At 39.5% G+C, this 14,014-nt stretch overlaps 1 protein-coding gene across 3 annotated transcripts in view; it reads right to left on the bottom strand.

Annotated features, from left to right (window-relative positions):
• Positions 1-14,014, bottom strand: part of rictor (rapamycin-insensitive companion of Tor) — a 78,718-nt gene that overhangs the window by 26,992 nt on the left and 37,712 nt on the right. For all 3 annotated transcript variants that reach the window (XM_053799533.2, XM_070103082.1, XM_070103083.1), the window contains exons 13-17: positions 10,260-10,349; positions 9,575-9,776; positions 2,168-2,337; positions 704-908; positions 95-338 (exon numbers count right to left, since the gene is read on the bottom strand). In XM_053799533.2, coding sequence (XP_053655508.2) covers positions 95-338; positions 704-908; positions 2,168-2,337; positions 9,575-9,776; positions 10,260-10,349 — 911 coding nt within the window. The remainder of the gene's footprint in view (positions 1-94; positions 339-703; positions 909-2,167; positions 2,338-9,574; positions 9,777-10,259; positions 10,350-14,014) is intronic.

Raw genomic sequence — 14,014 nt, 5'->3', positions numbered from 1 at the left:
CCCTCTGGTTCATGATACATAGTTTTTTTTTACTTGAAAAAGAAGAAACACTTTCACCATCACTCACTCCATCACCATCTTACGAGGTACTTACCATATTTCCTGAGCAAGTTACTCCCCTCCCTGGTTGTGGCCACCAGGCACAGAGCATGAAAACAGGTACCTCGCACCGAGTACACAGGGCAAGTTGCTGCAAGGTGGGAGAGGGCCGGCAGCACCCCCTCGCAGCTTAGAAACCCTGCACCATCGCTGCTGAGCCCTAAGTGGCCCATGGCCCAGATTGCAACCTTAAGCTGGTAGATATCTTGTGCAGTAGAAACAACACCAGCTTTCACAATCTGATGAATTCGATATTCTATAGTTTGCTTCTACACATAATTTTTTAGTCAATGCTTCTCTTAGAAATACTTATCCTATGTTTTAACTTTAGCTTATCTATTTTTAAATATGCATAATTTCAGGACAATGTCATAAGTTTATATATCTACATCATTTTCCCTTATTTCAACAACTGTCTCCCACCAGTGACAACCAAAGCAAATGAGATTACTAAGTAAGAAAATGTCTGAATACCTTATAACCTCTGAAAATATAAAGGTACACACATGCAAGTATCGTGAATGTGATTCATAAGAACGAATTTAAAAACAGATTACTCATGGAAAGTAAAACTAAACGAGGGTAAGAAAAGAAATATACTAACTTGAACCATAGTTCTCACAGCATCATGTTGCATGAGGATAGAGAAACCTTCCTTGTGCTGTGTGAGAGATCCGTACAGATGTGGCAAGAGGAAAACATCGTGAACGACGTGCTTGCTGCCTGTGCGTCTTCCGTATGCACCATCTTCCCCTCGCTGGTGTTGAGTCAAGGAGTCGGCAACAGCAGTTTGCATCAGCTTCACGTATCTAGGAGAGAAAAATCCATTCACCAATCAGTTAAGCTTTTTTTCTATTTAAACTGCAATCTTCAAAAACTTTCACTCTCATAACTGAAATTCCTCTATTATATCTAAACTTTTCTTAAGGAAAGGTGTACCTTGAGGCAGTAAAATGCTCTTGATCCAAAAAATTTAAGCTACCACCCTCAAATCTAACTCCCATTCCCCAAGTGTTATATAACCTTCATACACCTAACTCTTCCAGATTATTACCTGGAGGTTACCTGGAGGTTATTCCGGGGATCAACGCCCCCGCGGCCCGGTCCACGACCAGGCCTCCCGATGGATCAGGGCCTGATCAACCAGGCTGTTACTGCTGGCCGCACGCAGTCCATTATATTATACCAATTTTTTTTTTAACACCGGTCATCTCCCACCAAAAAAGTTTTTTTTTCTCAATGAACCGGCGGGCGACCTAAAAAGAAAAACAAAAGTTTTTCTCTTTAAATATAGTAATTTTACAGGGTAATTTTTAAATATAGTAATTTATACTGGGTAAAGGGTTACTAGCCCCCTTGTCCCGGCATTTTAGTCGCCTCTTACAACACGCATGGCTTACGGAGGAAGAAACCTTCTCCGCTTCCCCAGAGAGTATAATACCAGTTATATGACTTTGTTTGGGCTGTCACATTATTAATATTGAAATATCTTTCATGTTAAACTTTTTCATTAATGATCTTGTTATTCTTTGCACAAAACCTTGCTAAGTGAATAAACATTTTTTCACCCTAGTTTTTTTATTTTTTGTATGTATGTAGTTCCACACTGGATAGTATCACAGTAACATACTGTAATTAGCCTGTCCATATATACATACATACATCCTTCTAGATTTTAGATTTTACTCTCTGATGTCATGGTATATCTTTAATACTAGTTTACCAATATTAATTTACCAAAAATTTTGTATATCAGTGAACAATAATTTACCAAAAATTTTGCAGATCAATAAACATTCATTTACCCCCTCAAAAATTATGCATCTTTTAGAAGACTTAAACTAAACTTTCTCCATGGGGAAGTGGAACAATTCTTCCTCCGTAAGCCATGCGTGTTGTAAGAGGCGACTAAAATGCCGGGAGCAAGGGGCTAGTAACCACTTCTCCTGTATATATTACTAAATGTAAAAGGAGAAACTTTCGTTTTTCCTTTAGGGCCACCCCGCCTCGGTGGGATACGGCCGGTTTGTTGAAAGAAAACTAAACTTGTCAAAAATATTAAACTTACTTATAATTATATGTTGTAGACCATTTATCCAGTAAAGTATTACTGAAATTGGCTTCATGGTATGCCCTAAATCCTCTAGGAGAAGAAATCAACTTGGCCATGAGTAGCTGCCCTCGATCACCCAAGTGCAAGACGGATGGCGGAGCGCTCAGGATGGCATCCAGGTACTCCTGTGTAAAGTAATATTTACGTGATAGCAGAGCACTCAAATTGGTGTTCAGGTACTCCTGTGTAATGTTTACGTGGAGTCGAGTAATAACTACAGCTGTGATGCCTAAATTTCCAATTCTGAACATTGGCCTCAGGACTCAGGTAATGCTCGCATTGTGTGTCATACAGTGCATATCTGGATGTTGCCTAGGCTTGCTCAGACACCACACTGCCACACTGTTGTGGTATTTTTTAATTTATTTATTAGTAGTTAGATTATATTTTTATAGTTTATTTAGCCTACCTAACCTTAAAATAAAGAAAAAGATATTTTATAACTGTAGGAAGCAAGTTGATGACAGGGCATAAAAAATATATATATTTAATAAGTTTTCAATTTAACAGACTAATAGGGAGGAGCAGGTGACGAGTGATGGTGATTGTGGTGGACAGATAAAGAGTATTGTGCCGTGATTGTCACAAACAATTCTGTAAACAACAGACTTGTTTTATTTTCCAAATCAACTGACCTAGCAGATTTTGTCCCATATTTCCAAAGTCTACCAAAGAGAAGTGTGTTAAATCGAGGGCTTTACTCTCTCGCTAATTGAGATATTGCAAGAGAGTATTACACAACATTCCAATAATATTGCAAGAGTATTACACAACATTCCAACAATATTGCAAGAGAATATTACACAACATTCCAACAATTATGCAAGAGAGTATTACACAACATTCCAACAATATTGCAAGAGAATATTACTCAACATTCCAACAATATTGCAAGAGAGTATTACACAACATTCCAACAATATTGCAAGAGAGTATTACACAACATTCCAACAATATTGCAAGAGAATATTACACAACATTCCAACAATATTGCAAGAGAGTATTACACAACATTCCAACAATATTGCAAGAGAGTATTACACAACATTCCAACAATATTGCAAGAGAGTATTACACAACATTCCAACAATATTGCAAGAGAGAATTACACAACATTCCAACAATATTGCAAGAGAGTATTACACAACATTCCAACAATATTGCAAGAGAGAATTACACAACATTCCAACAATATTGCAAGAGAGTATTACACAACATTCCAACAATATTGCAAGAGAGTATCAGGTAGTAGGTTGGTAGACAGCAACCACCCAGGGAAGTACTACCGTCCTGCCAGATGACTGTGAAACAAAAACCTGTAACTGTTTTGCATGATGGTAGGATTGCTGGTTTCTTTTTCTGTCTCATAAACACGCTAGATAACAGGGATATCTTGCTACTCCTACTTACACTTTGGTCACACTTCACAGACACGCACATGCATATATATATATACATACATCTAGGTTTTTCTCCCTTTTTCTAAATAGCTCTTGTCCTTTTTATTTCTTCTATTGTCCATGGGGAAGTGGAAAAGAATCTTTCCTCCGTAAGCCATGCGTGTCGTATGAGGCGACTAAAATGCCGGGAGCAATGGGCTAGTAACCCCTTCTCCTGTATACATTTACTAAAAAAGAGAAGAAGAAAAACTTTATAAAACTGGGTTGCTTAAATGTGCGTGGATGTAGTGCGGATGACAAGAAACAGATGATTGCTGATGTTATGAATGAAAAGAAGTTGGATGTCCTGGCTCTAAGCGAAACAAAGCTGAAGGGGGTAGGAGAGTTTCAGTGGGGGGAAATAAATGGGATTAAATCTGGAGTATCTGAGAGAGTTAGAGCAAAGGAAGGGGTAGCAGTAATGTTAAATGATCAGTTATGGAAGGAGAAAAGAGAATATGAATGTGTAAATTCAAGAATTATGTGGATTAAAGTAAAGGTTGGATGTGAGAAGTGGGTCATAATAAGCGTGTATGCACCTGGAGAAGAGAGGAATGCAGAGGAGAGAGAGAGATTTTGGGAGATGTTAAGTGAATGTATAGGAGCCTTTGAACCAAGTGAGAGAGTAATTGTGGTAGGGGACCTGAATGCTAAAGTAGGAGAAACTTTTAGAGAGGGTGTGGTAGGTAAGTTTGGGGTGCCAGGTGTAAATGATAATGGGAGCCCTTTGATTGAACTTTGTGTAGAAAGGGGTTTAGTTATAGGTAATACATATTTTAAGAAAAAGAGGATAAATAAGTATACAAGATATGATGTAGGGCGAAATGACAGTAGTTTGTTGGATTATGTATTGGTAGATAAAAGACTGCTGAGTAGACTTCAGGATGTACATGTTTATAGAGGGGCCACAGATATATCAGATCACTTTCTAGTTGTAGCTACACTGAGAGTAAAAGGTAGATGGGATACAAGGAGAATAGAAGCATCAGGGAAGAGAGAGGTGAAGGTTTATAAACTAAAAGAGGAGGCAGTTAGGGTAAGATATAAACAGCTATTGGAGGATAGATGGGCAAATGAGAGCATAGGCAATGGGGTCGAAGAGGTATGGGGTAGGATTAAAAATGTAGTGTTAGAGTGTTCAGCAGAAGTTTGTGGTTACAGGAAAGTGGGTGCAGGAGGGAAGAGGAGCGATTGGTGGAATGATGATGTAAAGAGAGTAGTAAGGGAGAAAAAGTTAGCATATGAGAAGTTTTTACAAAGTAGAAGTGATGCAAGGAGGGAAGAGTATATGGAGAAAAAGAGAGAGGTTAAGAGAGTGGTGAAGCAATGTAAAAAGAGAGCAAATGAGAGAGTGGGTGAGATGTTATCAACAAATTTTGTTGAAAATAAGAAAAAGTTTTGGAGTGAGATTAACAAGTTAAGAAAGCCTAGAGAACAAATGGATTTGTCAGTTAAAAATAGGAGAGGAGAGTTATTAAATGGAGAGTTAGAGGTATTGGGAAGATGGAGGGAATATTTTGAAGAATTGTTAAATGTTGATGAAGATAGGGAAGCTGTGATTTCGTGTATAGGGCAAGGAGGAATAACATCTTGTAGGAGTGAGGAAGAGCCAGTTGTGAGTGTGGGGGAAGTTCGTGAGGCAGTAGGCAAAATGAAAGGGGGTAAGGCAGCCGGGATTGATGGGATAAAGATAGAAATGTTAAAAGCAGGTGGGGATATAGTTTTGGAGTGGTTGGTGCAATTATTTAATAAATGTATGGAAGAGGGTAAGGTACCTAGGGATTGGCAGAGAGCATGCATAGTTCCTTTGTATAAAGGCAAAGGGGATAAAAGAGAGTGCAAAAATTATAGGGGGATAAGTCTGTTGAGTGTACCTGGTAAAGTGTATGGTAGAGTTATAATTGAAAGAATTAAGAGTAAGACGGAGAATAGGATAGCAGATGAACAAGGAGGCTTTAGGAAAGGTAGGGGGTGTGTGGACCAGGTGTTTACAGTGAAACATATAAGTGAACAGTATTTAGATAAGGCTAAAGAGGTCTTTGTGGCATTTATGGATTTGGAAAAGGCGTATGACAGGGTGGATAGGGGGGCAATGTGGCAGATGTTGCAAGTGTATGGTGTAGGAGGTAGTGATGAATGGTTTGAAAAACCGACAAGTTGAAGATTGAGACACTTATGCAGCATATGGGAATCTTATTCAGGAAACGTTTCGCCACACAGTGGCTTCATCAGTCCATTACAAAGAGGAAGGCGTAAGGAGAGGAGGAGTATGAGGTAATCAGTCCCTCAGCCTGGAGTCGATGTGTTCAGTCCATCAATCTTGTAGAGTGTACAGCATAGGGCCGTAGACGTGGCTTATATACTGTAGTGAGGTGACTTGAAGCAGGTGGAGGCGGGATCATAGTGGTATCATCCACTAGTCGAAGTAGGTCTTTGTCCAAAGGTTGAACAAGCGTTGAAGAATTCTTTGTAAGAAGATCCCATGATGCTGCAGTGTCTGACAGTTGTGATGAATGGTTTGAAAAACCGACAAGTTGAAGATTGAGACACTTATGCAGCATATGGGAATCTTGCATAAGTGTCTCAATCTTCAACTTGTCGGTTTTTCAAACCATTCATCACAACTGTCAGACACTGCAGCATCATGGGATCTTCTTACAAAGAATTCTTCAACGCTTGTTCAACCTTTGGACAAAGACCTACTTCGACTAGTGGATGATACCACTATGATCCCGCCTCCACCTGCTTCAAGTCACCTCACTACAGTATATAAGCCACGTCTACGGCCCTATGCTGTACACTCTACAAGATTGATGGACTGAACACATCGACTCCAGGCTGAGGGACTGATTACCTCATACTCCTCCTCTCCTTACGCCTTCCTCTTTGTAATGGACTGATGAAGCCACTGTGTGGCGAAACGTTTCCTGAATAAAGATTCCCATATGCTGCATAAGTGTCTCAATCTTCAACTTGTCGGTTTTTCAAACCATTCATCACAACTGTCAGACACTGCAGCATCATGGGATCTTCTTACAAAGAATTCTTCAACGCTTGTTCAACCTTTGGACAAAGACCTACTTCGACTAGTGGATGATACCACTATGATCCCGCCTCCACCTGCTTCAAGTCACCTCACTACAGTATATAAGCCACGTCTACGGCCCTATGCTGTACACTCTACAAGATTGATGGACTGAACACATCGACTCCAGGCTGAGGGACTGATTACCTCATACTCCTCCTCTCCTTACGCCTTCCTCTTTGTAATGGACTGATAAAGCCACTGTGTGGCGAAACGTTTCCTGAATAAAGATTCCCATATGCTGCATAAGTGTAGGAGGTAGGTTACTGAAAGCAGTGAAGAGTTTTTACGAGGATAGTGAGGCTCAAGTTAGAGTATGTAGGAAAGAGGGAAATTTTTTCCCAGTAAAAGTAGGCCTTAGACAAGGATGTGTGATGTCACCGTGGTTGTTTAATATATTTATAGATGGGGTTGTAAGAGAAGTAAATGCGAGGGTCTTGGCAAGAGGCGTGGAGTTAAAAGATAAAGAATCACACACAAAGTGGGAGTTGTCACAGCTGCTCTTTGCTGATGACACTGTGCTCTTGGGAGATTCTGAAGAGAAGTTGTAGAGATTGGTGGATGAATTTGGTAGGGTGTGCAAAAGAAGAAAATTAAAGGTGAATACAGGAAAGAGTAAGGTTATGAGGATAACAAAAAGATTAGGTGATGAAAGATTGAATATCAGATTGGAGGGAGAGAGTATGGAGGAGGTGAACGTATTCAGATATTTGGGAGTGGACGTGTCAGCGGATGGGTCTATGAAAGATGAGGTGAATCATAGAATTGATGAGGGAAAAAGAGTGAGTGGTGCACTTAGGAGTCTGTGGAGACAAAGAACTTTGTCCTTGGAGGCAAAGAGGGGAATGTATGAGAGTATAGTTTTACCAACGCTCTTATATGGGTGTGAAGCGTGGGTGATGAATGTTGCAGCGAGGAGAAGGCTGGAGGCAGTGGAGATGTCATGTCTGAGGGCAATGTGTGGTGTGAATATAATGCAGAGAATTCGTAGTTTGGAAGTTAGGAGGAGGTGCGGGATTACCAAAACTGTTGTCCAGAGGGCTGAGGAAGGGTTGTTGAGGTGGTTCGGACATGTAGAGAGAATGGAGCGAAACAGAATGACTTCAAGAGTGTATCAGTCTGTAGTGGAAGGAAGGCGGGGTAGGGGTCGGCCTAGGAAAGGTTGGAGGGAGGGGGTAAAGGAGGTTTTGTGTGCGAGGGGCTTGGACTTCCAGGAGGCATGCATGAGCGTGTTTGATAGGAGTGAATGGAGACAAATGGTTTTTAATACTTGACGTGCTGTTGGAGTGTGAGCAAAGTAACATTTATGAAGGGATTCAGGGAAACCGGCAGGCCGGACTTGAGTCCTGGAGATGGGAAGTACAGTGCCTGCACTCTGAAGGAGGGGTGTTAATGTTGCAGTTTAAAAACTGTAGTGTAAAGCACCCTTCTGGCAAGACAGTGATGGAGTGAATGATGGTGAAAGTTTTTCTTTTTCGGGCCACCCTGCCTTGGTGGGAATCGGCCAGTGTGATAATAAAAAAAAAAAAAAAAAAATAAAAATAAAGTATTACACAACATTCCAACAACAGGTTTTGCCATGACTCGTGAAACTGTAATATGATTGCAAAAAATCACAGTACAGGTGAGGGTAGAACTTGCAGCGAGCGAGTCGTAAAATTCCAGGCCAGCGCATAAGCCACTGGGCCAGCTGGCCCAGTGGCTCAAGCTCTGGCCTGGAGTTTTATGACTCACTTGCTGCAAGTTCAAGCCCCACCCATAAAGTGCTTAGGATTTTCATCTCAAAACAAATCCTCATCAAGCAAAGAGCATTCAACATTTGAAGAATGGTGAAGATTAGCAAGCTAAAAGTTGGGGAACAGAGGTAGGGGTAGGTTGTGTGTACACTGACATATGAGGAGTTAATGAGTAGAAGTATATTAATGGAAGACTAGCCTGCACTCTGAAGGAGGGGTGTTAATGTTGCAGTTTAAAAACTGTAGTGTAAAGCACCCTTTTGGCAAGACAGTGATGGAGTGAATGATGGTGAAAGTTTTTCTTTTTCGGGCCACCCTGCCTTGGTGGGAATCGGCCAGTGTGTTAATAAAAATAAAAAAATAATAGTGGTGATGACAAAAAAAAAAGAGCAACACAAACAAAAGCAATATTCAATGTTTTGGAAAGAACACATACAATTGTTTAAAATGTATAGATTTACAACTACACGAGTATCATTAACTATAGTATTAGATAATAAAAAGTCTAACGAATGCCAGCAACTTAGGACGCTTTAATTGGAGACATCTATCCTTGGACCTTGATCACTTCAAATACATGATCAAGGTCAAAGAGCAAAAACATCAATAAAGGTGACCTAAGTGAATTTAATCATTTCTGTTTTTCTCATATGACATTAGAGTTAACAGCAATGAGAATAGCTTTAACCCCCAAACATGACTAGATCACTCCTGAACAGTTTCAGATCTGTAGGTCCAGCTCATAGATGCAAATTCACTCAGTAGCAAAATTTTAACCCTTCTAATTTTTTTTTATTTATTAACACACTGGCCGATTCCCACCAAGGCAGGGTGGCCCGAAAAAAGAAAAACTTTCACCATCATTCACTCCATCACTGTCTTGCCAGAAGGGTGCTTTACACTACATTAAATCTTTCTTGATAAATTAGACATGTTCAACAGTTGAATATCTTCTTTGTATAGGACTGATGAAGCCACTGTGTGACGAAACACTTTCTCAATAAAGATACTTAAGTGTTGCACATGATAAATGGTTCTCTGAACCATATACCTAAATCTTTCTTGTCTGGTTATTAAATATAAAGTCAGGCTATGCACTAACCTCATTATCACAAGCTTCCTCCAGAACATCCAATGCTGCCAGAGAGACAACACGGCTCTCGTCGTATAGCTGGGCCACCAGCAGCTCCACTCCCCAACGGGCAAAGTGTGCCGCGCCGACCCGGACCAGCGCTCGGAGAAACTGAGTGGCATAAACTCGAGCTGACTCTTGGCACCCAGTTAGAAGTTTCGTCAAAATGGCTCTGCAAAGCAATTAATCTGATATGCAGAAACTTGCACTCACTAAAAACTTTGAGGTGACAAAAAATTGTGCTGGTGAAAAAGAGTAATGAGAAAACAGGAAAATTGTAAATATCAGAAACTTTGAGAATAATTTGAAAACATTTTCACCCTGCCTCGGTGGGAGATGGCCGACTTGTTGAGAAAAAAAAAAAAAATTTCACCAATGAATTATTTGTTAAATTCATCCTAAAAAACAGGAATTCCAACAGAAAAAAAATCACATCTCTAAAATCTAAATGATTATTAGTTTCCAAATTCAAAATATATTTCCACATGATACTGTACATTATTTATACAGAAATGGGTGACACTTTATAATGCATGTAGTGTAGAAATCCATGGTTATGCAGAGCAAATGCTGTAGCGGGATCATTCCATTATAAACATGTAGCGGGCTAATGTCATCTCTATTGCATTACTACTGTTTCAAAATTGAAGCTTACCTGTTGAGTCCATTGATAGAGTAGTCTAAACAGGTGGACACAAGCTTGGCATACATATCACTCATGGATACACTGACCAGCTCTTGCAATCTGGAAAAGACCAAAATACCTCAAGTTACTCTTTTGATAGCTCAAACCAAGAGATGAAATAGAATGAAAAACAACTTTTAACTATATCCACTAATCTACCTAACTGGTATTCAAGGTAGAGGAATTATCTCCGATACACAGCATCTCGTATGTTCCACGATAAAACCTTTTTATCACCGTCTCCCTCAATCATCCCAGCTTATGACTCATATGCCTTCTGCCAAACTATTATAAGCTATGAAAATTGAAGACTGCTGAAAAATACAAAGTATACATGTATAAAAAAATTAAGTAGTAGGTTGGTAGAGAGCAACCACCCAGGGAGGTACTACTGTCCTGCTAAATGAGTGTAAAACAAAAGCTTGTAATTGTTTATGCAATGATAGGACTGCTGGTGCCTTTTCTGTCTCATAAACATGCAAGATAACAGGTACAACTTGCTACTTCTACGTCCCACTACTTTAGGTCTTATTACACAGGCATGTACATATATATGTATATCCACTCATATGAGTTTTCTTCTATTTTCTTAATAGTTCTTGATCTTATTTATTTCCTTTCACCTCCATGGGGAAGTGAAGAAGAAACCTCCTTCTGTTAGCCATGTGTGTCATAAGAGGTGACCAAAATGCCAGGAGCAAGTAGCTAGGAACCCCTTCTCCTGTATAAATTACTAAATGGAAAAACAAGCGTTTCTTCTTTTTTAGGTCACCTTTGCCTTGGTGGGTCTATATTTATGAGAAACACTAAATCCACATGGGTCATACAGCAATGAAGTGGTTGAGGTTTGATCCTCCATTTAATGAACTTGATCCAGTCAAGTTTAACACCATTTGCCCAGTGTGAGAAGATTATTGCTGATATTTTGCCCAGTTACCAGATTTCTAAAATCAAGTGACAGATTGTATTCCATAACTTAACACATACTCCAACTAAAATGATAAAAACTGCTTTGCTAATTAATTGAATTAGGTCAAGCAAATAGCAGCTACTCCACTCTGCAAGCAGAACTTGTTGGCAAATATTTTTAATATTTTCATTGAAGTTTTGACACTTGAGAATTTTTTTTTAACATATCAGCTATCTTCCATGAAGATGGGTGACCTTCCCCCTCCCCACAAAAAAAAAAAAAAAAATATATTCACCATCCTTCACTCAATAGCTGTCTTACCAGAAGTGCACAGATGTCAAAAATCCAAATTACCCTTCAACCTGCAACATCATCACTGCTCCCTCAGAGTACAGGCACTGTGCCTCCGACCTCCATAAATATACAAGAACATATATTATACAGTGGAGCCCCGAATATCGGCTGCTGCGTTTATCGGCCGATTCGCATTCAGGCCAGTTTTGGGGAGGAAATTTTGCTCCATATTTCGGCTGGTGCCTTGTAAATCATCTGTACTATACGAGTCAGCCCACCTCCCGCCGGGACACCGCATGTAGGCGAGTCAGTCTCCCTGTGTCTCTTGGTGATCAGTCTCCCTGTGTCTCTTGGTGATCAGTCTCCCTGTGTCTCTTGGTGATCAGTCTCCCTGTGTCTCTTGGTGATCAGTCTCCCTGTGTCTCTTGGTGAATCAGCATATACTCTGTGCATTCACCCGAACATTTCCTCAAAAATCCATTGGTTTTTGTGCTTGTTTATTAAGTGCGACTGTGAAATAAGCCACCATGGGCCCAAAGAAAGTTCAGAGTACCAGCCCTTTGGTAATTAAAGTGAGAAACACGATGGAATTTAAGAAAGAAGTTACTGAAAAACATGAAAGTGGTGTGCGGGTGCTGGAACTTGCCAGAGTGTATGGGAAATCCAAATCAACAATCACTTCCATCCTGGCAAAGAAAGAACAAATCAAGGAAGCTGATGTGGCAAAAGGGGTAAACATGTTAACCTAAAGTCATTATGGAGGGGGATTCCCCTTCCAAACAATAACCCCAACTCCCTCTCCCCTCCTCACCTTCTTCCATATGCCAACAAGAGTCTACAATAAAGGTATGTAAGGTTTACATTTATTTATATTTATTAATCATTTTTTGTGTATGTAAAACTATAGTTAAACTTTACAAAATGTGTTTTTTTTTTTATTATTATTTTTGGGTGTCTGGAATGAGTTAATTGTATTTACATTAATTCTTATGGGAAATATTGCTTCGAATTTAGGCTGTTTAGAATTTAGGCCGACATGGAACAGATTATGGCCAATATTCGGGGTTCCACTGTACACACAAATAATTTAACACTCCATCGGGAAGTGGAACAGAATTCTTCCTCCGTAAGCCATGTGTGTTGTAAGAGGCGACTAAAATGCCAGGAGCTAGGGGCTAGTAACCCCTTCTCCTGTAAAATTATTAAATTTAAAAAGAAAAATTTTCCTTTTCTTTTTAGGTCACCTTGCCTCAGTGGGATATAGCCGGTTTGTTAAAAACAAAAATCAACAGGAATGGTTAAACAGGATTAAACAAAAGATAGTAGATACATACTTTAAAGTTATACTAATCAGTAGTGATGATAAAGTCAAATGGCAAAGTAAGTAAGTCATGAAAAAGACAATATCTTGATTGAGACATTTTATCTTTGAAATAGGCTTCAACAGTTAATGACAAGAATGTAGATAAATGGTTCAGAGAACCGACAAGTTGATAAATTAATGTGTAACACTTTGGTATCTTTATTGTGGAAATGTTTCACCACTCAGTGACTTCATGAGTCCAATATAGAAGAATGGTTGAAGATCAACCATTCATCTATGTACTGGACTGATGAAGTTACTGTGTGGCATAACCTTTTAATAAAAGATATGCAAGTGTTACACATATGTGTGAGTGTAATTTATCAATGACAAGAAGTTTATTCTACAGACAAAATGTCTCAAAAGGAAGACTCTCTGTAACTGTGCCCTTCTCACAAGTGATGACAACATGAGACTAACCTTAAGTTGTCAAAATGTATTATGAGAATGTAATTATTGAGTGAAGGCAAGGCACGCAGTTTAGAAAATAATGACTATGTAGTTGTGCTGTTGGAGTGTGAGCAAGGTGACATTCATGAAGGGATTTTGGGAAACTGATAAGCCAGACTTGAGTCCTGGAGATGGGAAGTACAGTGCCTGCATTCTGAAGGAGAGGTGTTAATGTTGCAGTTTTAGAACTGCAAACCATACCACTGGCGGGATTGAACCCGCGGTCAGAGAGTCTCAAAACTCCAGACCATCGCATGGTATGGTTTGTTTGCAATCGTGTCATTATGATTTCGTGAGTCAGTTATAACTGTAGTGTGAGCATGCTTCTGGTAAGACAGTGATAAGAGTGAATGATTTTTTTTTTTTTGGGGGGGGGGGGGGGCACCGTACCTTGGTGGGAAATGGCCGATGTGTTAATAATAAAGTAGTCAGACAAGTATAACATGAAACTTCAAGAGAGGATCACAAACAATGGATATGGTGTAACAAGAGTGCTTTATGCTAAATATATTATAATCTGGAATGAACGCAGGCCTAGAGTTTTATGGCTATCAGAAAATTACATAAAGTTTGATAATAGTAAGAAATAACATACGCAGTGTTGTATTTTTTTTACAAAATATGTGTTAAGAGGAATCACCTACAGGCTAGGGACCCTGAAGAGCCTAACTAGTGTTTATGCAGTCAAGAAAAATGAAAACTGTCTTT

This window comes from Cherax quadricarinatus, chromosome 84 (assembly GCF_038502225.1).
Source record: "Cherax quadricarinatus isolate ZL_2023a chromosome 84, ASM3850222v1, whole genome shotgun sequence".
In the NCBI taxonomy this organism is placed as follows: domain Eukaryota; kingdom Metazoa; phylum Arthropoda; class Malacostraca; order Decapoda; family Parastacidae; genus Cherax; species Cherax quadricarinatus.
This window is presented reverse-complemented; position numbering and strand designations above follow the sequence as displayed.